This window comes from Mesoplodon bidens, assembly GCF_964165515.1.
Source record: "Mesoplodon bidens genome assembly, chromosome: 17".
In the NCBI taxonomy this organism is placed as follows: Eukaryota; Metazoa; Chordata; class Mammalia; order Artiodactyla; family Ziphiidae; genus Mesoplodon; species Mesoplodon bidens.
The window spans coordinates 69,353,225-69,379,699 of NC_138174.1; the positions used below are offsets into that span (position 1 = coordinate 69,353,225).

General features: G+C 38.4%; 1 protein-coding gene across 4 annotated transcripts in view; it reads left to right on the top strand.

The window, feature by feature from the left end:
- The window catches only part of BIVM (basic, immunoglobulin-like variable motif containing), a 27,074-nt gene extending 1,992 nt beyond the window's left edge, over positions 1–25,082 (top strand). For 2 of the 4 annotated variants that reach the window (XM_081214465.1, XM_081214466.1), the window contains exons 2-10: positions 1,314–1,913; positions 7,913–8,042; positions 11,688–11,783; positions 12,078–12,182; positions 12,402–12,496; positions 19,567–19,699; positions 21,398–21,484; positions 22,429–22,525; positions 23,379–25,082. In XM_081214465.1, coding sequence (XP_081070591.1) covers positions 1,436–1,913; positions 7,913–8,042; positions 11,688–11,783; positions 12,078–12,182; positions 12,402–12,496; positions 19,567–19,699; positions 21,398–21,484; positions 22,429–22,525; positions 23,379–23,672 — 1,515 coding nt within the window. In that variant the 5' untranslated portion in view covers positions 1,314–1,435 and the 3' untranslated portion in view covers positions 23,673–25,082. The remainder of the gene's footprint in view (positions 1–1,313; positions 1,914–7,912; positions 8,043–11,687; positions 11,784–12,077; positions 12,183–12,401; positions 12,497–19,566; positions 19,700–21,397; positions 21,485–22,428; positions 22,526–23,378) is intronic. The other 2 variants (XM_081214468.1, XM_081214467.1) reach the window with 2 other exon arrangements.
- Positions 25,083–26,475: the final 1,393 nt, after the last annotated feature.

The following is a 26,475-nucleotide window of genomic DNA, read 5'->3' on the forward strand; positions in this document are numbered from 1 at the left end:
GGTGGGTTTTATCTATTAAGTGCTGCTCCATCGTGGGAGCCCTGGGAAGTGGGCTCACTCTGCCTGGCACCTGCTTCAGCGTCTCCCACACCACCTATTATGGTTTGATTCACCAAGGTCTTCCTTTTGTATAAATCTTCAGCTTCCTCAGATGCCCTTGGTTGCTGTTAAACTTTTCTTTGTATACTTCCCCAAAGGCATCGGTGTACACTTGAAACTCAGTTTTTCCTGAGACTGATCAGAAGTTAATTACTACTAGCGATAATTGATTGTGGTGATGCATGCACAGCTTTATTGAGATATAATTCATACACCATGCAATTCACCTATTTAAAGTGTACAGTTCAGTGGCTTTCAGTATATTCACAAAGTTGTGCCTTCATCATCACAGTCAGTTAGAGAATATTTTCATTACTCCAAAAAGAAACCCCATCACTCCCAATCCCCTTTTACCTCCCAGCACTAAGTAATCACTAATCTAACTTTTGTTGCTATAGATTTGCCTATTCTGAACATTTCATGGAAGTGGAGTTAAACACTTTCTGGTCCTTTGTAACTGGCTTCTTTCACTCAGCATAATGTTTTCAAGGTTCATCCATGTTGTAACATGGATCAGTACTTCATTTCTTCTTCTTGTTCAATAACGTCCCATTGTATGGATAGACTACATCTTATTTATCCAGTCATCTATTGATGGACATTGGGTTGTTTCCATTTTTTAGCTATTCCGAGTAGTGCTGCTATGAACATTTTGTGGACATATGTCTTCATTTCTCTTAGATATATTCCTAGGAGTGAAATTGCTGGATCATATGGTAACTCTACATATAATGTTTAAGGACCTGTTTTCCAAAGTCACTGGACCATTTTGCATTCCCACCAGCAGTGTATGAGGGTTCCAATTTCTCCGCATCCTGTTTGATGCTTATTGTTAATCTGTTTGATTCGAGTCACCCTGGTCAATGTGAGGTGGTATCTTACTCTGGTTTTGGTCTGCATTTCCATGATGGCTACTGATGCTAAACATCTTTTTATGTGCTTCTTGACTATTTCTACACCGTCTTTGGAGAAATGACTATTCAGATATTTTTCCCATCTTTAAATTGAGTTACTTGTCTTTTTTATTATCCTAAAGCATCATTTAAAAATAATTTTTAACAAGACAGATGGTCAGTGATCATCACTTAAGCATATAGTAGTTGTAAAATAAATATTTATTGAATGAATGCATATGAAACACGTAAAATATTTTTTAGTGTTTTTGTAGTGTCTAGTGGATTGTTGATCTTTCTTTCTCTTCCCTCTTTTCTTAGGAGCCCATTTTTGCAGCGCTCACGTTTTTGTAGAATGCTGTAACAATTGTCACAGCTGTTTTTCAAGAAATAGAAAGAGTTGCACCCTCTTCCTCATAACAGAACTTTTATAGTTGCATTCAATGCCTAACGTTGCAGAAGCAGAAAGGACAAATGAGTCTGGAAATGGTGAGTGCAAATCTGAGAGAAGGTCTCCCGAAGAGAATCTACAAGGTGCCGTACAATCTTTCTGCACTCGTGCCTCGGGAGAACCCTTGGGTCCCAAAGGAGATGGTCATTATCCATGGAGCTGTCCAGTGACCCACACTCGGGAGAAAATTTATGCCATCTGTTCAGACTACGCCTTTCTCAACCAGGCGACCTCAATCTACAAAACTCCAAATCCAACCCGCTCTTCTTGCCTCCCCAATAGTACCTCTTTATCTGCTGGAAATAATTCCTCAAGATACATTGGCATCCCGACCAGTACATCGGAAATCATCTACAATGAAGAAAATAGCTTGGAGAACTTATCCAACAGCCTGGGCAAGCTACCTCTTGCGTGGGAAATTGACAAATCTGAATTTGATGGAGTGACCATGAATTTGAAACACAAATCAGGTAAGGAAGGAGCCATGATGTTCTCATGTGAAAATAAGGAGAAAACAAACAATATATCTTGCTTAAACTTGCCTTCAAACAGATTTTCTTTTTATGATACCAAACAAGGCACATTGCTATCATGTTGTTTGTCAACATAGTTAACAAAATAACCTTGGGCGTAGGACATTTAGTTCACTAATGTGTTGCCACTGGAAACTTCAAACATAACCTTTGCATTTTGAGAGCTTTGAACAAATCTAAGAGTGCTGTAAAACACAAGTATTGTAGATAAGTACTCAGTAGTTTAGTAATGGTTAATGATGTGGCTAGAATAACATACTACTTCATGGTTTTGCAGTGACATGAATCATGTTTCTCAATTAAATAGCTAGTTTTGGGGCTTCCCTGGTGGCGCAGTGGTTAAGAATCCACCTATCAATGCAAGGGACACGGGTTCGAGCCCTGGTCCGGGAAGATGCCACATGCCACGGAGCAGCTACTAAGCCCATGCTCCACAACTACTGAGCCTGCGCTCTAGAGCCTGTGAGCCACAACTACTGAGCCCACGTGCCACAACTACTGAAGCCCGCGTGCCTAGAGCTCGTGCTTCACAACAAGAGGAGCCACTGCAGTGAGAAGCTCGCGCGCCGCAACCTAGAGTAGCCCCTGCTCTCGGCAACTAGAGAAAGCCCGTGCGCAGCAACGAAGACCCAACGCAGCCAAAATAAATAAATAAGAGCCAAAATAAATAAATAAATAAAATTAAATAAATATCTGGTTTTCTTTTTTACTACATAACATTTTGGCTCTTCTGTTGTTAAAAAATTTTGAACCCTCAACAGGGTCTCCAGGTACCACTGAGTAGGTTGTGCACTGCCCAGTTTTCAGAGGGTGCAGTGTACACCCTTCACAATTACAATGTGGTGGTTCTGGAGCAGATACTAATGCTCTTCACTTTTTTCTTTTGGACTCACAGTAAGACAGGAATTTTGTGAGGTAGGTACTGTTGTCTTCATTTTATGGGTGAAGAAATGGCATAGAGGGGATTCATTGCTTGGGCACAACTGCACAGCTAGAAACAGGCAGAAGTCAGGTTTGTACTTTACTTCTAGGCTTCTCTGATCGTTTTGTAAAACCTGTCTACTCAGAATATTTGCAAAATCAACTTGTTTTACAGAATGTTATGTAAATTTGTAATTCTCGCGGTGTCCGGGGATTTCACTTTGTGTCTCTATTTGTGGGTGATCGGTCTATAATTTTTTTTTCATAATGTTTGTGCAGGTCTCCTAAGACATGTTTGGAAGTATTCTCTCTTCCTGTTTTTTTGAGGGGTTTTCAGAGGGGTATTAAAAATCTCTAATTATAATTATGGAGTTGTCTTGATTCCCATCAATTCTGTCAAAGTTTAGTTTGTCCGTTTCATCTATGTTATCAAGGTGTTGACGTAAAGTTGTTTCTAACAGTCTGTTTTCTCTCTCTAACACCTGTAGGGTCTTTAGTGATAACTCCTTTTTCATACCTGATGCTGGTAGTTTATGTTCTTTTTTTTCTAGCTGGATGTTTATCAGTTTTGTTTGTCTTTTGCAAATAATCAGCTTTAGCTTGCTAATTTTCTGAATTGTCTGTTTTCTATTTCATTGATTTATGATCTTTATTATTTCATTCCTCCTACTTACTTTGGATTTATTTGTTCTTCATTTTCTAACCTCTTGATTCAAGACTTTTCTACCGAAGTATTTAATGCTCTAAATTGCTCACTCAGTACTGTTTTAGCTGCAGTCCACAAATTTTAATACACTTTATTTTTATTGTCATTTAATTTGAAGTACGTTCTAATTTCCTTTGTTATTTCTTCTTTGATACATGCATTGTTTAGAAGTATGCTATGTTATCTCGAGGTATTTAGGGCTTTTCTAAGTACTGACTTATAATTTAGTTCCAGAGGACATATGACCTCAGTCTTTTTTTATTTTTTAATTGAAGTATAGTTAATTTACAATGTGGTGTTACTTTCAGGTGTACAGCACAGTGATTCAGATATATATATATATATATATATATATATATATATATATATATATATATATATATATATATATATATATATATTCTGAATATATCTATTCTTTTTCAGATTCTTTTCCCTTACAGGTTATTACAAAGTATTGGGTATAGTTCCCTGTGCTAAGCTCACAGTCTTTTTAAATGTACTGAGACTTGTTTCCTGAGGCAGCATATGGTCTCTGTTGCTGAATGTTCCCCGTGCACCTGAAAAGAAGGTGCATTCTGGAGTTGTGGGGTGTCGTGTTCTAAAGATATTTACTGGATCAAAGTGTTTGAAAATGTTGCTCATATTTTCTATGTTGCTACTTAATTTTTGTCTTGTTCTAACAATTGCTGAAAATGGGGTGTTAAAAGCCTCCAACTATGATTGTGGAGCTGTCTTTTCTCCATTTAATTGTGTTGATTTTTGTTTTATGTAATTTGAAGCCTTGTTGTAAGGTGCACACACATTTATGATTTTTATTTCTTCTTGATGAATTGACCCCTTTCTCATTATGAAACATCCCGCATTATTCCTGGCAATATTTCTTGTTCTGAAAGCTACTTTTTTGATATTAATATAGCTATTCCAGCTTTCTTTTGACTAATGTTTGCATGGTCTATCTTTTTCCGTCTGTTTATTTTCTTTTTTTAAATTTATTAATTTAATTTATTTATTATTTTTGACTGTGTTGAGTCTTCGTTGCTGCACGTGGGCTTTCTCTAGTTGTGGTGAGCGGGGGCTACTCTTCATTGCGGTGCGCGGGCTTCTCATTGCGGTGGCTTCTCTTCTGGAGCACGGGCTCTAGGCGCGCGGGCTTAAGTAGTTGTGGCTCATGGGCTCAGTAGTTGTGACTTGCGGGCTCTAGAGCACAGGCTCGGTAGTTGTGGCCCACGGGCCTAACTGCTCCGCGGCATGTGGGATCTTCCCGGACCAGGGCTTGAACCTGTGTCCCCTGCATTGGCAGGCGGATTCTTAACCCCTGTGCCACCAGGGAAGCCCTGTCCGTTTATTTTCAACCCGTGTCTTTTTATATTTAAAGTTTGTCTCTTTAAGATAGCTGTCAAGTACATTCAGTGAATTGTTTATTTCAGATATTGTTTACTTTAGTTGTAGAATTTACATTTAAAAAAATAGTTTCTTGGGTTTGCTATCTTTTCATTCATTGCTAGAGCACCTTGTCCATCTCATCGAGTGTAGTTATAATACTCACTTTAAAATCTTAACCTGCTGGTCATCTCAGAGTTGGTCTTATCTTTTTTCTTGAGAATGTGTCACATATTTCAGCTTTCTCACGTGTTCAGTACTTTTGGATTGTATTCATGATGGTGGAAATGTTATGGTGATTTTGGATTCTGATATAGTCCCCCAAAGAGTGTTTTATTTGTTTGTTTGTTTTTAAAATTTTAGCAGCAGTTAATTTGGTTGGACTAAAGCTGCAAATTCTGTCCTCTGAGGCCATCTCAAATGTCAGTTCAGTTCTTTTAGCCTTAGCTGTACTGTTTGGGCTCTGCTCTGTGCATGCACAGTTCAAGGGTCAGCCTAAGATTTGGGTCAGATTTGGCTTCTTCCCTTCTCTGGCCCTCTTATTTCTGGGATCCCCCCAACCTCACGTTCTAATGACGGTAATTGCCTGGAACTCTGTCCTGTGGTTATTTAAGTCAAAAAGATGGTGAGTATTCTATTTTTATTTGCTATCCTGGTACCTTTCTCTAAAAGCCAGTCTGGTGGATATATGTGTGTGTGTGTGTATTTTTGGTTTGGGAGCTAAGTGGGTATGTTGTGAGCAGGGTGAGGGATGGAAGAAGGAATATGGCAATAACAAGGGGCAGTGGACAATGGTTACTGGAGTTGACGTGATGGGGAGATAGAAATGTTCAGACATTGCTCTTTTATGCTCCCCTCTCAAATGTGGCTTCCACTTTGACAGAGCTTCCTTCCTCAGATTGACTGGAATTTTGCCTGTGGGACCAGCTCTCTGTTTGGCAGTGTGGGAATGTCATGAAGGATGTTCATATAGACCATATATACTTTTTTTTTTATCCCAGGGTTCATGGGAGTAAGCTAGAAGAGAACAGAGGGTAGGCTCAGGTGAGTCTTTGAGGACTGTAGGTGGGTACAGATGACCCTATGAGCTGCTGAGGTCACAGGTTACCATGCTTCATTAGCCACTAAAAATCGAAGTGGCTGGAAAACTCCTTAGGGAATTAAGTCATTATTGAACAGTGAAGACATTTCAAGAAATGGTGGAAAGTAGATTTTCCATCTTCTCACTCACTAAGATTTATTTTATTAGTGAAAGAAATTTGTCAGAATGAGAATTTGCTCATGTTTGCCAGGGGTTGTTCAGCTCTGGGAGAAACTTTGTGTTTCTGTGAAGACTTAGGAAGAATAACTAAAGGGAAGGGGGAAAAATCCTTGTTTCTTGATTTTTCTAGTGTTCAATATTACGCCATTTTACAAAAATTAGAGAAATCCCCTGTGTAACAACAGTTTCTGAGGTCCAGCTGGGTTTTTTTAAATGTATTTTTTAAAGTTGGAGTATAGTTGATTTACTATATCATGTTAGTTTCAGACGTACAACACAGTGATTCAGTTATACATATGTGTGTGTGTATATATATACATATTTTTTCAGATTCTTTTCCCTTAATAGGTTATTACAAAATATTAAATATAGTTCCATGTGCTATGCAGTAGGTCCTTGTTGGTTCCAGCTGGTTTTGGGCGCTAAATTGTTTCCTGTAGAATGAATAAAATGGATCCTTTTCCATGTTTGTTTTCTAGGCATATATCTATATAATCTATGTTTTATAATTTATGACTAACTCATAAAAATGAAATATTAGCTTTTATTTAATTTTTGTAACAGATTTATTTTGTTTAAAATATGATATGTGTGAGAAATTTTAAAGTGCACGTAGCTATCTGAAATGTTAATGGGGTTTTAGTGAAATGAGGCTTGGATGTTATTTAATAATATTTTAATTTATATAATTTTTTGAGTGGGTGATCCATTAGATGGAAATAAAAAAGTATAAAAATTTAAAAAAAGTGTAAAGTCTCACTTTCACTTTTTTTTGCCTCTCCTTTTGTGGGGCTCCCAATTTCCTCTCCCCCTGTGTCTTTTGGAGAATGTGTGTGTGTGTGCACGTGCCCACACATGTGTACATACTTGCACACAGAAAGGAGACTTTGTTTTCCATTCTGGCTCCTGGTGCTAAAGTTGCATTTTAATAATGTACTTATGTGCATCATTCTTTTTTTTTTTTTTTTTTTCTCAGTACGCGGGCCTCTCACTGTTGTGGCCTCTCCCGTTGCGGAGCACAGGCTCCGGACGCGCAGGCTCAGCAGCCATGACTCATGGGCCGAGCCGCTCCGCGGCATGTGGGATCCTCCCGGACCAGGGCACGAACCTGTGTCCCCTGCATCGGCAGGCAGACTCTGAACCACTGCGCCACCAGGGAAGCCCATCATTCTTAATCATTCTTAATGATTAATTCATTTTGTGGTCTCTGTAAGCCTGGAACTATTTTTAAATATCACATCATCAGATTACTGAATCTACTGCTTTTACTTTCTCAACAGAGTTACATTAATGTGGCTTTATTGTTTTATAGAAAGGTTTCATTTTCTGGAAAGTGGTCTAGTTAAATATTTTACTGTTGGTAATTTTATTTTCTAGATGTGGCAAAACATTCTGTGATTGATTATTTTAGTAGCTAAGTAACTAGCTCAGGAATTGGAATATAAGAACCTAATAGGAAATAACATTCATGGTTGTTTAAATGTGTTTTTATTCTCTCTCTCTCTCTTTAAGGCAGGGGCATGTTCTTGAAGATACATGTATTTCTTCAACATGTTTGCAAATAGCATTTTCAGACCTAGTTACTTTTATATTTTGTTACATAATTAATTGTATTGCCTTGGCATCTTACTTCATTTGACTTCATTTTATACTCTTGTATTCTAGGCAATGGAAAGAAGCAAATTTCCAAGAAAAAAACTTCAGACAAGAAAGGAAGAAGACATCAAAGGGAGTGGCCTCAGTATTCTCTTCTTGAAGATATTAAGCAGCGGAAAGTATTAGACCTCAGACGATGGTAATCTCTAAAAATTGACCTTTTTCTTACCTAACCACAGTACCATTGTCATACCTAATGAAGCTAACAATATTTCCTTAGCATCTCATTTCCAGGCTAAATTCAGATTTCCCAGATTTTTCCAAAAATGTCTTCACACTTGGTTGTTCAGAGTGGGACCCACCATGAACCACATATTGTGTTTGCTTGTTGTGGCCCATAAATCTCTTCTGAACTAGAACATTCCTCATCTGATTCTTCCCCAATTTGTGTGATTCCTTTCCTGCTGGTGGTCTAAATTACTCATATAACCTCAGTCCTTATAAATCGGAAGTTAGATATAAAGACTTGATTAGATTCTGGTTGAACATTTTGGGCAAGAATACTGCCTAGGTGACCCTGTGGCCTTCATCCTTATATCCCATCAGAAGGTACATGCTGTCTGGTCATCTGATATTCGAGATCCTACTGGATTAACGAGGTGGCAACAGCCTTAGCCCACACTGTCAAGTTCCCTTTTTTCTTCTGGAACCATCAAGTAATCAATGGGGTGACCATGGCATTGGGTTAACCTCTAGGTAACCATCAACTTTTCACCTCGTGGTTTCAGCCAGACCCATTGATGACCCCTGCCTGAATCCTATTATAAAATGGTGCAATTTCAAAAGTCTATCATTTCTTCTGCCTTTACTAACTGGCATTCTTTTAATAAGAAGATCTTTCACTTACCAACCGGGGCTATTTGGTGACCTTTACATACAGTTCCTATTCTAAAGAAAAAGATGTTTAATTTGTGATAGCTTTTAAATATTACTGATCTATAATTTGAGGTTTTAAAAATTCTTTTGTGTGAGGCTTTAGAAATATTAGATTTTTTCACTTATTTAATAAATATTGGACCATTTACTGTGGGCTGAGAATACAGAGATGTGAACAAAATGGGTGTTTGTTCTCCAATCTAGTTGAGAACAGTGGAAAATGTTAAATATCTCAGGACATTTGTCAGATGATGGGTGGGAATAAACAACCAACATGAGAGGTGGTAATGATCACTGAAAGGCTTCACTGAGGAGATGGGTCTTAAGAGAGGAAATCTGAGGGAATGGAGGGTCTAAAGGTCTTTGAACGGATAGTGGGAAAGTGTCTGGCAGGTTGGTAATGAAAGAGTAGATCAGCCTGTCTGGAGCGAGGCTCAGAGAAGCTAAGAAACTTACTCAACGTCACATAGCAAATACGCAGATGTGGTATTGAAACTGAAGAGAGTTGGACTCCAAAGTCCATGTTCTTTCTTTTTTTTTTTTTTTTAATTAATTAATTAATTTTTGGCTGCGTTGGGTCTTCATTGCTGCACGCAGGCTTTTTCTAGTTGTGGTGAGTGGGGGCTACTCTTTGTTGCAGTGTGCGGGCTTCTCATTGCGGTGGCTTCTCTTGTTGCAGAGCACGAGCTCTAGGCACGCGGGCTTCAGTAGTTGTGGTGCATGGGCTCAGTAGTTGTGGCTCATGGGCTCTAGAGTGCAGGCTCAGTAGTTGTGGGCACAGGCTTAGTTACTCTGTGGCATGTGGGATCTTCCCGGAGCAGGGCTTGAACCTGTGTCCCCTGCATTGGCGGGCAGATTCTTAACCACTGTGCCACCAGGGAAGTCCCCATGTTCTTTCTTTATAACACACTTCACGATCTAGTTCTTGGATATCAGGCTAAGGATTTAGATTTTTTTTTTCTGGAGATAAGCCATTGATGATTTCTTAACAAAAGGATATTTTACAAAGATAAGTTGGTAGTATCAATAGTTAGTATGTAGAGTGTATTGGAGAAGAGACACAAATCAAAAACATTAATTTCAGTTTTTTTGGAGCAAGGCTTTGTGCATTTTGCTCTGAATCCCCTAGACTTAAGATTTGTTATAACCACATATATGAGTAATTATATTTAATAGTATAATATGTGAGGACATAAAGACTTGGATGAGGAAGGACAGATAGGAGAAATAACTGAGGAGGAAAAATTACCAGGATGACAAGCTTATTTCCCAGAGTATATTACAAGATTAGAGATGGAATGGAAAGACCCACAGAAGATAGTAGAATGTCGGTAAAAGTTTTAAGCTGGTCATGAACAAGACCAGTAAACAAGTTTGGATTGATGAAAAAATGTGAAAAATCTTAAAAGTGCCTAGGGTTGATCCCAAGGATTTGTGAAGAAGTGTTTAAGATGGAAGAGGGACATTGAAATATGACAGAGTAAGGTCTTTTTACTCCACTCCTTCCCTCAAACCCATGAAAACAATAACAGCAAAATGAAAAATGTGGAAACCTCTATCTTCCCTGAAGCAAAGAAATAGCATCATCCCCTAACCATAGGCTGTAATGCATTTTTCAAATCCTGTGCATTCTGGAGTAACAGAAAGGAGACGCCAAGAACTCACAGATTACTGCTGGCCTCAAACAATGCAGGTTTCTTTAAAGTTCATGGGTGATCCCAACCTGTTTGGTGACTCTTTGGTTAGATCTAAGGGTATGAGCCATTGAGTCAGTGGGGAAGAATCTGAGTTCTTTGTGAAGATCCAGATTAGCACTACAGAAATGCAGAGAAGGTTGCAGAAGGAAACATTGTGCTGATTGCCACCAAGATTCCAGCTTATCCCCTAGATACCAGCAGAGGACACTGCCTCTAGTGAATTACAGGGAAGGTGGTGATTGCAGGAGGGCAACACAGGCCACACACTTCCTGATTTCAAAACATATTACAAAGCTACAGTAACTAAGACAGTGTGGTACTGGCATAAAGACAGGCATATAAACCAGTGAAACAGAATAGAGCTCAGAAATGCACATTCATGTAAACAGGCAAATAATCTTCTGCAAGGGTGCTCAGACCACAGGATGAGAAAGGGACAGTCTCTTTAGAAAATGGTGCTGGGAAAAGTGGATACCCACATGTGAAAGCATGAGGGATACCTTAAAAGACCTCTTAAAAGGTCTTTTAAGACCTTTTCTTCACATCATACACAAAAAATAACTCAAAATTGATTAAAGACATAAATGTAGGACCTAAAACTATAAAACTCCTAGAAGAAAACATAGGGGAAAAGCTTCATGACATTGGATTTGGCAGTGATTTCTGGGGTATGATACCAAAAGCACAGGTAACAAAAGAAAAAATAAACCAGTGGGACTACATCAAACTTAAACAGTTCTGTGCGTCAAAGGAAATAATCAACAAAGTGAAAAGGCAACCTACAAGGTGGGAGAAAACATTTGCAGATCACATATCTGATAAGGGGTTAATATCCAGACTGTATAAAGAACTACAACTGAAGTTGCAAATAATCATATGTGTAGCTCAACTAGGAGTTTACATCGAAATTTTAATAGTTGGTGTCTAAATTTATATATCTTTAATTTTTTTCCATTGGCTTGGGTAACATCCACTTTAACTAATAGGTAGTCATACTTAGCCATCATTCTTAAAATACATGATTTATTGTCATTATGCATTTATAATGTGTTGAGTAAATATGAAAATACTTTAAATGAATAAAGATTTTACATTGGTGGTTTAAATGATCAAAGTTTTCATTATGTAACACACTCAGTTGCCATGAGTGTTCTATTTCTGTATGCATATTTTGTATTCATTCAAGTGAAAACAGTCTTTTATTTTCTCAGGTACTGCATAAGCCGACCACAGTATAAGACTTCTTGTGGTATCTCCTCATTAATTTCTTGTTGGAATTTCTTATATAGCACAATGGGAGCTGGAAAGTAAGTATGTTAATTTAGTGGTATCCCTCAACTCCAAATTCAAAAGTTATTTGGTGTTGCTTTTTCTATAGTGGAAGATTCTTAAGAACAGATTTTTCATAAATTGGGGAAAAACTGCCGTATTTTGTTTTAAGCCTTTTAGCTAAAAATATGTGCATGCATTATTTATGATAAAATAAAAATGAAAAATACTACTAAAGTTGTTTGCAAATCAGACAGACACAGTAGCATTGAGACAGATTATATTTGCATATGATTGGAACTGTGAAATGAAAGGCAATATTTCTTTTGTAGTCTTCCAGCTATCACCCAAGAAGAAGCTTTACATATTTTGGGTTTTCAACCCCCGTTTGAGGATATTAGGTTCGGCCCTTTCACTGGAAATACGACACTTATGAGGTACGAAGCCCTCACTTAGAAGCAATACCTTATTTCTAGTTCTGCAAAATAATAATTCTATAGATGTGCATTGAGATAGTAAACCATGCATCCACTATTTGGGCCCAACCTCTGGTAGATATACCAGACTTGGGCTCTGCCTGAATTTGTCTGGAATTGGAATAGTGCCTTCTTTGTTACGGAACTGTTGCTATGAGCGAGTCTTCTTGTTATTTTCAGATGGTTTAGACAAATTAACGACCACTTCCATGTAAAAGGATGCTCGTATGTTCTATATAAGCCTCATGGGAAGAATAAAACAGCTGGAGAAACTGGTAAGTAAACATATAGAAGATTTACACACACACACACACACACACGCTTTAGGATCCATCTTGAAGATTGGTTTTGATTCATGGCACATGATGTTAATCCTAAATACAGTCTATCACTCTTTATCCAAGGGGAAATCATAATAGATAATAGTAATATGTAGGGCACTTTTCAATATACAGTTTAATATTTTAACTCTTTTCATCTTTGCATGAAGAACTTTTAAAGCTTCAAGGCATGTCATAAACACTACTTTGACACATTGTATTGTTTGGGTCCATGGTGTTTGTGTTTGTGTGTGTGTGTGCGCGCGCGTGTGCGCATGTGCTTACTTGCCTGCTACTAAAACCCTTTCAGGAAGCGGCATGGAATTTGCAGCTCCTCTTCCTAAAAGGGAATGCAAGGATTTTAGAATATTTGATGTCAGACCTGCATAATAACATATAACAACAGGACAATGGACTATGAAAGGGACAAAGGTCTATTTTATTTATTTATTTATTTATTTATTTATTTATTTATTTTTTGGTGTGTGGTATGCGGGCCTCTCACTGTTGTGGCCTCTCCCGTTGCGGAGCACAGGCTCCGGATGCACAGGCCCAGCGGCCATGGCTCACGGGCCCAGCCGCTCCGCGGCATATGGGATCCTCCCAGACCGGGGCACGAACCCGTATCCCCTGCATCGGCAGGCGGACTCTCAACCACTGCGCCACCAGGGAGGCCCTATTTATTTTTATTTATTTATTTTTTTTGCGGTACGCGGGCCTCTAACTGTTGTGGCCTCTCCCTTTGTGGACCACAGGCTCCGGACGTGCAGGCCCAGCGGCCATGGCTCACGGGCCCAGCCGCTCCGCGGCATGTGGGATCCTCCCAGACCGGGGCATGAACCCGTGTCCCCTGCATCGGCAGGCGGACTCCCAACCACTGTGCCACCAGGGAAATCCCCAAAGGTCTATTTTAGAAGGGTCCTGATTATAACAGAGAGTTTTGGAGTCGATCCTAAGGATTGTTTTAGCTATGCGCTAGTTAAATAATTTGCATTGTTTGACAATTTCCATTTTTAAAATTTCACAGTCATCTTTTGACTTTACAATCAGAAACCTGCAATACAGTGTTAAGGAAAATTTTAAAGAAAATTTTATTCTGATACTTGAAAATTTTATTCTGACACTTGTTAAAAGGGTAAGGAAGACTTTACTGAAGACTGTTGTAATGCAGAACTGGGATATGGGAGAGAGATCTGGCTCAACCCTGAATACAACAAAGGCAGCTGGGAATTTGTAGCGAACTCCCAAAGTGAGTGGTTCCGTGGATGGAAAGTTATTAAGAGGAGACATCAAGGTGGGGCTGTGGGGAATCTTGCTAAATTGGTCTAACAGGATTCTTATAACAGGCAGGCCAAGGGTGAAGGGTGAGGACCTTGATCAGGTATTCAGGGTAGGGGGATTCTCTCTAAACTGATTTCAGCAGGAATTTTGCTAAAACTGGATTCAGCAAGGATGGACACAGAAGCCCAAGATCCAAGCCTAGTGAGGAGAGGGCTCAGAGATGCCTAACTGCAGTGTGGTCAAGCAGGGAGTCTGTCAGCAGAGAGGGTACATGGTTTATCAAAACCAAGGAGTGAACAAAGAATAGGGTATATTTCTGTTGACCTTTAGCGGGTCTGTCAAGTTGGTTGTGAGTCAGGCAAACTTGGAGTTCATATGTTGGTTTCTGCACATACTGGTTTTGTGACCTTGAACAAGGCACTTAAACACTCACTTACTGAGCCACCCCATGGGGTCACTGTGAAGATAAAAGGAGACATATTTGTAATACACTTGACACCTTGCTTGACACAGAGTAAGGACTCAATAAATGTTAGCTTTTATTTTTCCTAACTGAACTCTGTGCATTTGCAGGGGGGCCTGTCTTCGTGGGAAGGGCGGCTTTATATGGTGTGTAATTTTTTTGGTTTGTTTCCAGTGAGGCTGTCAACACAATCTCTCTCAGTAATTGATCAGGCAATTAGAAACTAAGAAAGAATATACTTTCCAACATACCTCAGGGTTTTTCCTTCGAGTAATAGGATAAACAACTCTTCTCTCCCTCCCCCCTCTTTTTTGGGAGGGGAAAGGAATGGTTGCTGTAATTTCTTTAAGTAAATTTCAATACTACATTTTCCCAGTTCGATTCCTGTGTTCATTGTCCCCATTACAACCCTTCACTCCTCACTGTCTCTTTGTCTATGTGTGTTTCCTGAAGGATATTTGATCTGCTTCCCCCTTGGAATATTCTTGTCTTCCACTTCAAGAATCAGCGGTCCCTTGCACTGCCTTATGTCTGATGCTCGGATTTCTCTTAATTCCTGTAGTTCTGATTGTTTGCATCTGTTGTTTAGCCTTTGGAGTGTGCAGCCATATATTACATTGCATCTTTTTAACGTGTCTGCCCATCTCCTTGACCATAGGGAGTGCCCTTAATAGCCCTTTGATGCCCCCTGACCTTGCATGTGTGACCCTGGGACTTCTGATTGTGTTCAGTGTTGGGAGAGTATTACCTGTGTCAAGCAGAAGTCTTTTCTGTTCCCTCTCATTGTAGAAGAAAGAGTTGCAGAGATAGGCTTTTCTCATTTGTCTCTGGGATATTCAGTAGAGAAAACCATTGCTAGTTGTTAGTGTGCATTTAAAAAAATACTTTGTATCTTTTGTTGTTGTTGTTTAGATTATTTTTAAGGAATATCAGGCCTGTTTCCCACAACAGGCTTTAGGTTTTTCTGGGGACTACGCTTCTTTCGTAACTCCCTATTTGCTGATTGACATGCTTATTTCCAGTGGGCCTTCAGGAAATGTAAACTGAGCTCACTCATGGAATAAAGACAAAATTAACAGATTTGACTATGAATATGAGTTGAAGTATTTTTTTAGAGATATAATTACTCATAATAAAAATTTGTGCCAGAAGTTGCCAATGTTAGCTTCAAACTATTGGTTCACTTATTATTCACTTCCTATTATTGTATTATTATTATTTTATTAATATTATTATTTGAGTAACTTCAAACTGTTGGTTCACTTAGCTACCAAGGATGTCTAGATTCATTTGTTTTTAATACCTAGCTTGAAAATTACACTAATATCCATGTATTTCATTTTTATTCTTCTGGTAGATATTGTAAATTCTTATATTTGCTTAGCCAAGAATATCTACCTCTTCCCTATCCTGACATAACTCATGTATACCCTCACCCTGGCCATTGCTACCAGTTAACTACAGTGTCTTAATGCATCTTGGATGGGCTGTGCATTCATATTCTGTTTTCCTCGTCCTCTGGTTTTCTCCAGTTCATATTAGACACAAGGCTGGATAAAGTTTTTCGATGTGTGGTGCTAATATATTCCTTTTCACTTTGGGAGCTCTCTAGTGCTTGCTTAAAGGGTAAACTCCTTAGCATCATTCCAGGCAAGAACAGATTGGTCTTTCCCTGCTGTCCTCCAGGTATCAGTTGGATTTAAAAGATGTCAAGGGAGTAGGAGCCTTGCAGGATGATACTATGTTGCTGGGTTACAGAATCTGGTCCTTGTCTTTGAGGGTATAAAAATACATCCTAATAAGTTCTTTTAGAGTTTTCTGGAGTTCTTCTATAGATGATAAGGCTTTACAAAACTGACTTGTACTAAACAAGCTCAAAAAATGTTAGAATGTTAATAAATTAACTGAGAGTGAGAAATACACTATCAAAAGCACCAGGATTCTCTCGGCCTCTCAGGACATATACTGTTCTTCACAGTACAGCAGCCTGGCTAATTCTAGTTTGTTCTGCTTTCTCTACACCATGCACATCATGGCTCTGTGTTTGGTAGTGGTTGCTTTGTCTCTGAAGTTTCAGATTTTTCGATATACTCTGGTCTAGACTCAACATCGTTCTGAATTTAGTTTCCATCTGTAACACATTTATATGTCTTCTCCTAAATAGAATCACTTTCTTGGATGACTAGCTTAATGTATTTAATATTGTCTTTACTGTCTTTTATTTCAGAGGGTGATCTTTTTCTGACCTTATCCTGAAATCCTGGGGGTGCCCTACCGTAGGCCTCTCCACACTAACTATCGTGCCCTACATTCTGAACTGGGCTACACGCTGTTCCCTGATTCCATCCCTCCCCTGCAGTGGTTTTGTTTTCTCCTCATGCTCTTTCCTCTGTCTGGATTGTGGAAATGCTGCCACCTGATTATGTTCTGTCTTGGATGCCACCCCTTTCTTGGTTTCTCAAACCTGGTGTGCTCTTTCTCCTTTGATTTACACCCTTTTTTTGTGGCACTGTCCTTTTCCACCCTATATCAAAGTTACTTGTTTTACGAGGGCAGCTTGAGGTACTGTGCATTCCTTATCTTTTGTTTCCCTGTGGTTGCTGTTGTAGTTAGTAGATGCTCATAATTTACTTCCTGAGTTGAGTTAAACAAAAATTTCCTCTTAATCTTAGACCAGTGACTCTCAAAATGTGGCCCCTGGATGAATATCAGCATCACCTGGTAGCTTGTTAGACACGGAAATTCTTGGTCCCCACCCCAGACCTACTGCGTCAGTTACCGAGGGGGTAGGTACCAGCAGTCTGTTATTTAACAAGCCCTTTGTGCTCTAGTTTGAGAACTACTGCTGTAGTCTTTCTAAAGAGATGCTATTCAGCTTCTTTATAAAGAGTGTGGTCTTCCAGTTGATAGGGAATTCAGATAGGAATTTCCTTCCATTGATAAGAAATTCAGTGTGCAAATTTCAATCTGTGCTCAGTTGAGTTTGCCTCGGGCTGGTGGGGGGCAAGGGGTGGGCACCTAGATTCCCTATACCTCCTCTTTGGCCACAGCAACTCTGCTTTGATCCCTGTTATGGACTGGGCTGGCATGTAAACTTCCCTTGCAGAAGGGATTCCATGTAAAAATATGTTTGAAAATTATTGATCTAAATTAGAGGTCTGCAAACAACAGCTCATGAGCCAGCAGCCCATTTTGTGAATAAAGTTTTATTGGCACAGAGACATATCCATTTGCTTACACATGGCCTTTGGCTGCTTTTGTCTGTGGCTGCTTTCAGCTACAGTGGCAGAGTTGAGTAGTATGCATAGTGCCCTTGATCCACAAACCTCCAACATTTACTAACTGGCCCTTTAGGAAAAAGTTCGCTGATTCCTAATCTAAATCCATCAGCATGTTGGCATGTACCTTGAAGTAAGAAGAAGAAACATTCTTGAGGAGCATGATAATTACTCCAAAGAAGAAAAACCACCTCTGTCCTCTAGAAAACTAGGACTTGGTCATAGAGTATTTGTAGCAGATGAAATACTGTGAATATTAATGAGAGCAAATGTTCTTACCTATCTCGTTTGCCCCTGAATATATTCTAGTATATTTATGTGACTACTATTCATAATCACAGTAATCAGCTGTTTTGTGTTACCTTTGACTTAAGGAGGAAAGTGTGAAATACTTAAACATTTCCATTAGGAAGTTACAATAAAGTTCTTTCATTAAAACATTTTAGTTATTTCGGATAACTTTTTACTTGGCATTTTCACAATTTTAAAAAGATTTCAAGAGTTCTTTCTAAACCACTTATGTGTATAAACATCTGTAGTATTTACTGAATTTATGAGGAGTCTAAATCTGTCTATTTACATTCGCTTACTATCCTGAAACATCTCTACAATCAAGTTCAACTATGGAAATGAAATATTGACCATCTTCTGAATTTTAGGTCTTACCATTCTTCATTTAGAGCTGCCCTTGGATGTCAGTTTTTAACTCGTCTGGGGAAATCAACCCAAAACAGCAGAAAGACTTATTTATCCTTATGAAATAGAGATTTTAGTAGAACAGATTGCCTTGTGTGCAGGTATGCTCTGGCGGTACGCCATGAAGTAAAAATCTGTAGGGAAGGCCGAGCTGAAACCTTGGAGAAAGAGTTTAAGACAGAAACATTACTGTCTCCTTGGAACTCACAAATTGTGTGTATCTGCAGAAGTCGGGGCAGGGTCCCGCCCGCCTCCTTGGCTCTTCTACAGCCGTTGACCTGCCATTTTTGGTTTTCAGCTATTTCAGTGGCCAGAAAGTCAATCAGAAAAACCATAACTTGCAAGCTTTCATCGACTTCAACCATTTTTAGGATTTCCAGTTTTAATGGGCTATTTGTTCATGAATAATTTAGTGTCTTCCAGGAGATGCAAGTTAATGAAACCTCAGTTAATGGCTTTAAGTATTTAGTGCTGGTGAAAACTCGTTTCTTATGGTAATACTTTTGAAATTACTTCATAAGTAATATATGCAGCCATGGGAAATATACAAGGAGAAGCAGTTATTAAGTGGATGCTGTGGTACTACCAGCCTGTCTCTTAAGATGTTCTTAACACTTGGCTTGTGAAAGTCTTTCCTCTGGTTTGTGTGACTTTTGTAGAAAGGATTGAAGTGTGTGTTAGTGGGGAAAAGTTTTCATTTTTGGAACTTGTTTGGAGTTTATATTTATCCATATACCTCAGTGGTCTTCGAATTGGGATGTCCGCATTATGGCAGCTGCAAGGTGATCATTGTGGTATGGGAAGAATGTATTAGAATGTTTATATTTTAATCTAATTAAAATTTTCTACTTTTTGTGTATCTTTTATAAAGACATATTAGTACAGTAGTATATGTACAAAGCTTATAAACAAACATGCTTATAATGGGCATGCTTACTCAGAAATTTCATGTGACAGATGTGTACAACCAGAGGAGTTGAGACCATTGCTATATACGCTAGGTATTATGTTTTACATGGGAATTAAATTTTGTAGACAAGCATGTATGCTATTTGAAGGTTTGGGTAAGCAAGAACTTTCAGTTTTTTAGTTTGCTATTCAGTTTGCCTGAATTTCAGTCTAAAGGGTAAAACTGAAATCCATTAATTATTTTTTAACCTTTCGATAGCTTTTCATTGTTTTTCCCCAGCAACGTCCATGTGTTCCAAGTAATGTCTTTTCTGTCTTTGAGTCCTTAACTAGTTGTTTGTATAAAGCATAGATGGTGCTTTATGGTCCCTCAGTTGGTTTGTTTTTGTTTTTTGTAGCTTCCGGGGCCTTGTCGAAGTTAACTCACGGATTGAAAGATGAATCATTAGCTTATATCTACCATTGCCAAAATCATTATTTTTGTCCAATTGGCTTTGAAGCAACCCCTGTTAAAGCTAATAAAGCATTCAGGTAAGCATTTCTGTATTTTATGTGGATACTCCACCAGGAAAATATGTTGTAGAAAGCATTTAAGAAATATTTGGTTGATTAGACATTGGAAGACTTGGTGATTTGCTTTCCTTACATCAACTGAGACTAGTCTTTTAAACATAGTAGCTTAATCTTCTGCAGAATTGTGTTTGGTTAATTGTGCTTATACATTATCCACTTAGATACTATTGTTAGAGTCATGATAAGAGAAAGCCATTTGAAAAATCACTTTTATGTTTATTATAAAATGGCCGCAAAGGGCTTTACATAGTACGTCTCAGTGATCTCATCCAGGATCCCACAGGGAAAATGTACTGTGGAATCTAGTGTCAAGAAGACTGTCGCAACTGAGTACATTAAAAAGCATTTCCTTTCTTATGGTGAATAACATGAAATATATCAGGGTTCCCCTTTTGTCCTGGCTACCAGGAAGCCTGCAGCCAATTTTTATTTCTAATATCAGGAACCATATTACCCTAATGGTTATATTTGTTCCTTTGTTGATCCAAAGTTTCTATTTTATTAACTATGTATGTCTACTTCCAGGTAAACTTGTATTGCTTTAGAAGAGACAGCCTGTAAATAAGAGAGGGTGACTGAATGTTAATACTTTTTTTCCTCCTTAGCAAGTTTTCTTATTGATGGGTTGAGATAATGCCAGGGTAGTTGAAAGCAGAGGAAGAAGTGTCCTATTTGAGAATGTTGAAAACAGAAGCCATGAGTACTCTAAGTAGAAGTGTTGATTGATAGGCACAGTTATCCTCACCCAGCTGAGTTCTGGTTTGTTCTATCTGGGTGGGTGGCATTGGTGAATGAGAAGGAGGAACAGGCAGCACTGCTTTCTCAGCAAGGGCTGAAGGTCAGGCTGGGAGGACGTGGCTTGGTCATCTGGGGTAGGATGGGTTCTTTGAGGCTGGAGGCCATGCGGCCTTTGGGTGGTGAAGCTGGATGTTGTATCTTTGTGAACGGGGAGCAAGAGGAAAACCACGGTGTCTCCAGACGCTGAAGTGTTCTATTCATCTCTCTGGCTGTGGGGTTTATTGTGGTTTTTTTCTATAGTTTGATCCTGCAACTTCACCTTACTCCAGACACCTGTCAAATGTAAAACATGAAGTAGGTACTCCTACTTGGCCCCCTTTAGAGGAGAGCTCTTCACCTCTGCCTGAACCTAAGAACCACCTGAGATGCTTTTACAGCTGCGTAAATACTTCCCTGTGCTCCCACCCTACACCTACTTGAATTAGAGTTTCCAGGGGTGGGGTTAGGGCATCAGTATGTTTAAAAGTTCTACAGGTGTATTGCTGCTTTACGGTTTTATTTTTAGGATGCCTTTTGAAAGTTTTTGAATGCAAAGTGAAAGAAGTGTAGCTTAAGGGTACTGGTGGGTAGCATGCTAGGATGTTTTTTTTTCCTCCTAAATGCTGAGAGGTGGTATATTTCAACATTTTTAGCCCTATATTTTGTAAGAGGGGATCTAAACCTAAATTTAATTTATGCTTTCTCTTTAATGGCCTTCAGATATTTGTTCAAGCCTAAACTCCAATATCTATTCTAGTGTTGGTGACTGCTATCTATGCATAAACTTCAGTGTATCTTTTATCGGTGTATAATTGAAGCAATATTTTCAAGGGGGTGAATGACTTTATGAAGGTTACTGTGAATGTATTTTATATTTAGCAGGGGCCCCCTCTCACCACAAGAAGTAGAATATTGGATCTTAATTGGAGAATCAAGTAGAAAACATCCTGCTATTCACTGCAAAAAGTATGTTAACTCCTTCCCTCTCCCCCTTTTTTTCAATTTCTGCTAAAAATCCTGTTGGAATTTTGATTAGAGTAGAATCCATAGAATCCATAGTTTAGTTTGGGGAGAATTACATCTGAACAATATGGAGTCTTCCCATTATGAACATAGACTATATCTGCACTTAATTAGAGCTTTAATTTCTTTCAGCAATGTTTTGTATTTTTAGCATAGAGTTTTATATGTATTTTGTTAAAATTTTCCCTGTGTATATTTTTGATGCTATTGTAAATTTATTTAATTGAAGTATAGTTGATTTACAATGTTGTGTTAGTTTCGGGTGTACTGCAAAATGATTCAGTTATATATATATATATTTTTTTTCGGGTTATTTTCCATTATAGGTTATTACAAGATGTTGAATATTGTTCTTGCAAATTGATTTTTAAAACATTTCATTTCCCAATTATTTTCTGTTAGTGTACAAAAATACAATGGATTTTTCTATATAGGCCTTAAATCTTGCATCTTTACCAAATTCACTTATTGGTTTTAGTAATAGTTTTGCAATCCAAAGCAGTTACAAATTGCTTTGGATTTTCTATACAATCAATCATGTTGTTTGTGAGTAAAGACATATTAACTTATAAATCTTTTGAAAATGTACTTGACTCCAATTAAAAAGGAAATATGGAATGTTTCTATGTTACCCTGCAGGATGTCATCTAACAGGCTGATATATAGTTATTTCATATGCAGGGTAACCATTTGTAACCTTGGCAATAGTTGGATAAACAGAATTGTCATAAGAACAAGGATTTAGGAAAACTTATTGGATGCAACAATCCTGTGATAAGAGAATTATTGCCATGGTGCTTTTGTAGCAAACTGCTCATGTGAAAAGTTCCATTACAATAGTATTTTGAACTTAAAGAAAACTGTGCTTTATCCTTCCTTAACAATAGGTGGGCGGATATTGTTACTGATCTAAACACTCAAAATCCAGAATATCTAGATATCCGCCACTTAGAGAGGGGGCTGCAGTATCGAAAAACAAAGAAGGTAAGAACACCATTGTATTTCAAAGTATTTCTCAGCTGGCCAAAAGGCAGTTATTTTACCCAGCACTCTAAGTTGTAAATAACAGAAACCCAGTTCAGACCATTTTAGACAGAAAAGTGAAAATTACTTTAAGGACACAGGGGTATCTTTAAAAGGAAAAGGGCAAGAAGTCTAGCCTGGATTCAGTGGGGACTGGTATCACGCAAGAGAATGTTAGCAGGGGCCAGGGAGCTACTCTGTCTTATTCTCTTGGGAGTTGTGTTGTTCTTAGCTGTCTATTTGTCTATTTACTTCCCAAAGATCGTCTTTCAACTTAGGTCTCCCTTTCAGATGAACGGTCGAGACTAAGACTGGCATGCCTCCAGCCCAGTTCTGTAGTCTTGGCCCAGCTTGGGTCAGGTGTTCACTCCCAGGGCGATTAACTGTGGCCATGGGGCAGAACCATGTGTACCAACAAGGCTGCTGGGGGCGGTTCTCAGGGAATGGTATGTTCTGTGGATTGAGTAGACATCCCATCCACATTATCCTACTATCATATGAAGAATGCGTAGGAGGGAGAGGAAGAGGAATGATCTTGGTGTTTGGATTAGTCAGCTTGGGCGGGTACAGCATGTGTGAGTGGTAGACAGGCATATGGGGGGAAGGGGTTTTGCCTTCTGTGGGCATTGTTATATTTTTGTAAAGGCAGCTGGTCAGGAAAGATGCAGGATAATGTGATCTGATTATGTCTCAAAGGATCAGCACTGTTTTGATGCAGGTGAAGGGGGAAAAATAAGGGAATTCATGGGAACCCACGTATTAGTATAATTAATTTCCTATCATTTTCTGAACCCAACATTTTTTTTTCTCTCAGGTTGGAGGAAATTTGCATTGCATCATAGCATTCCAGAGACTTAGCTGGCAAAGATTTGGCCTTTGGAACTTTCCATTTGGAACCATTAGGCAAGAATCACAACCTTCAACCCATGCCCAGGGAATTGCCAAATCTGAGAGTGAGGACAATATCTCCAAGAAGCAGCATGGGCGTCTGGGCCGGTCTTTTAGCGCTAGTTTCCATCAGGACTTCACATGGAAGAAGATGTCAAGTATCCATGAGAGAAGGAACAGTGGTTACCAGGGTTACAGTGATTACGATGGGAATGACTGACCATGCTGCATACTGACGACTTGTGTTATTCACGCAGCTGGTCTATACAGGACTTCATTAAGGCAGTACAAGGTTTTAAGTCTGTATTAAATAGGAACATATCTTGTGGTACAACACATAACCTTGTAGTTTCTCCAGTAAACAAGCTTGTATATGATTATGATGGGTGATTTCCGATATATAAACAGATAAGCACAGATTTTTTTTTGTCCTTTTAAAAGTTAAGAGTATGTAAACATTCTGGACAGTTTCACAAAGTCCAATAAAATTACACATAAACAAATCAAACATAATTTCACTCAATAGCATCACAATTTGAAATACTTAAGCATGAAGTGATTTCTTATGACTTGACCCCCAGATATTTGTTGCAGTTTTGTTCCCAAGCTCAAAATGTAAGGTACTAAGTATCTGCCCCCCAAAATTGGGGCTGTTGATTTCTAGTTTTTCTCTAGTGGTTAAAGCTCATTTAAAATGACTTAGTGAGTCTAGAAATTCTTTTACTTGTAGTGGTATCTTGCCTGCCTCATTTTTTTCCTGATCAACTTTCTCAGGATTCTCAATAAAGAGGCAAAAGAGAAAAGACTCAAGATACTGATCTTTTCTATTGATGCAGATGGGTGACTTAGTGCATTGATTCAGGTACTCTTGACTTTCTTGGTATGTTACTGTCAAATACAAGAACTTTAGGTCTTGAAAGACTCATAAGTCTACAATAAACCTTGCTTTAGGGATAGAGTAAAAGAACAAGTGGCATCTGAAGTTTCTATTCCCAAGGTAACCTGTGAGATGAGATCTGATATTTGACTGGTCCCCCAGTATGGAGTCATATGTTGATAACAGAGTTAAGGACGTGTTAGGAATGCCTCATCACTCGGAGGGCAGCTATCCGTATTCCAGACTCTGAGCTCTTTACTTTTTAAAAACATGTAGACAATTAGCTGCTTGAAGTGAGTGTGAAATAGTTCAGAAAGTGTGGATTTCATGTATTTAAGCTCCTCTCCAGTTGCTGTCAGTTTTTCTTCTGCTGCCAACCTGTGACTCACAAACAACTAGGATCTCTTGTTCTTTCATTTCAGGGGCTGTTCTGGGACTCAAATCAGTAACTTGATTATTACAAGGTGCTGAATATGTTGGTAGCCACATCGTAATACACCTCAAGGAAAAGGTCCAGATTTTTATTTTTAAAATATTTTCATTTTCTTCTCTTTTGAATTTTATATCCATCTATCCACTCAGACATGCCTAGCCTACAGAAGGGGATATATATTATGAAATGGGCATTTTTCTGAAGAGAATATTTTGCTTGAAATGCAAAGGACTGAAAGATTTGTAGGTTGTTGATTTTGTTACTTCATACTGGAACTTTTAAGAAGTTTTCATCAATAAAGTTTTGTTTTCTACTTTTAATCATGAGAATGTTTTGAACCTTTGTTTTAAGAAGGGGGTACCCTTATAATCTTGTTTGAAGTACATGACAATTTGTCAATTCTGTGTAAGTAGTATAAGAAACATCTTCTGACTTTTATAATCAGTGAGACAATATGCATATGTCTATAATTTTAGATTTTTGTTAAGACTTTATAAGAGGAAATAGAAAACTTTATTCTTTAGCTTGAACCAAATTAAACTGTACTTTTTGTAGGTCAAATATGGCTGAATATCAGCAATTGCATATAGTTCAGCCAAATATTTCAGAGAAGAGATTGGTAAAGAAAGGAGATGAATGCAACATAAAATAGAGAATATAGTGACATCTAGGAAAAGAGGATGAGTTTATACGTATTGCTTATTGGCATAATCAACTTTTATAAATGTCTTAATATATCCAATCACTTAATAACTTGGCTTACAAGTTTGGCAGTTATCAAGAGCACACCAAGACTTACAGGGACTGCTTTTCTAGAATGTGTAAGCAAGTGACTGCACCTTTCTCTTTCAAGATTAGTTAACAGTCCTGTCATATTTAATTTCTTGGTCAATTTTCCTTAGAAGTCTCCATAGAAGCAATGAAAGTTCATATTACTGGCTCTCTACTAACTAGCTGTATCACCTTGGGTGAGTTAAGATTATTTTTCCTGTGCATATTTCCTCATTGGTAAAAGGGGGATAATAGTATCTATTTTATGAATTGTTTTGAAGAATAAATAAGTTAATACATGTAAAGTGTTTAGAACAGTGCTTTGTAGATAGGAATTTCTCTTTAAGTGCTTGCTATTATTATTGGCCTAAACGATGTGTATTTTCCTGTCAGAATCTTGAGAGCCCTTTAAACAGCATCTAAAGGAATCAATTTCTTACAAATCAAATGTACACTCCTTAGTTGCTGTTCCTTAAGAAAAATTTTGTATTCAAGAAATGTTGCTCTGGTTTTACAAGCACTTGTAGTACTGAAATGTTCACATTGGCTATTTGTTTTTACCCAGCTCTCATGTAGTAAAAAATGATCAAATCCTGAAACTGTTACCTTTCCCACTACTAAGCCCCATCATCAGGCCAAGCTGGTGCAGCAGCTATAATACTTCCCAACTTGCCTTCTCCCAGACACTGGAGGGGCTCAGGCAAGGTGACCTACAATCCAGTCACACTCTGTATTTCAGTTTTACCCACAGAGTTCTCCCTCTCATTCACTCAACAAACTAATTTGAGCACCATTACCCACTAGGTGTTTCATGTTAAGTCACTGATCTCAGAGCAACCACAAAAGAAGTGGCATCTCCATTTTATTCAGATTCTCAATGGTGAAGAAACTTGCCTAGGATCCTAGGATGTCTCAGTTTGCTAGGGCTGCCATAACGAAATA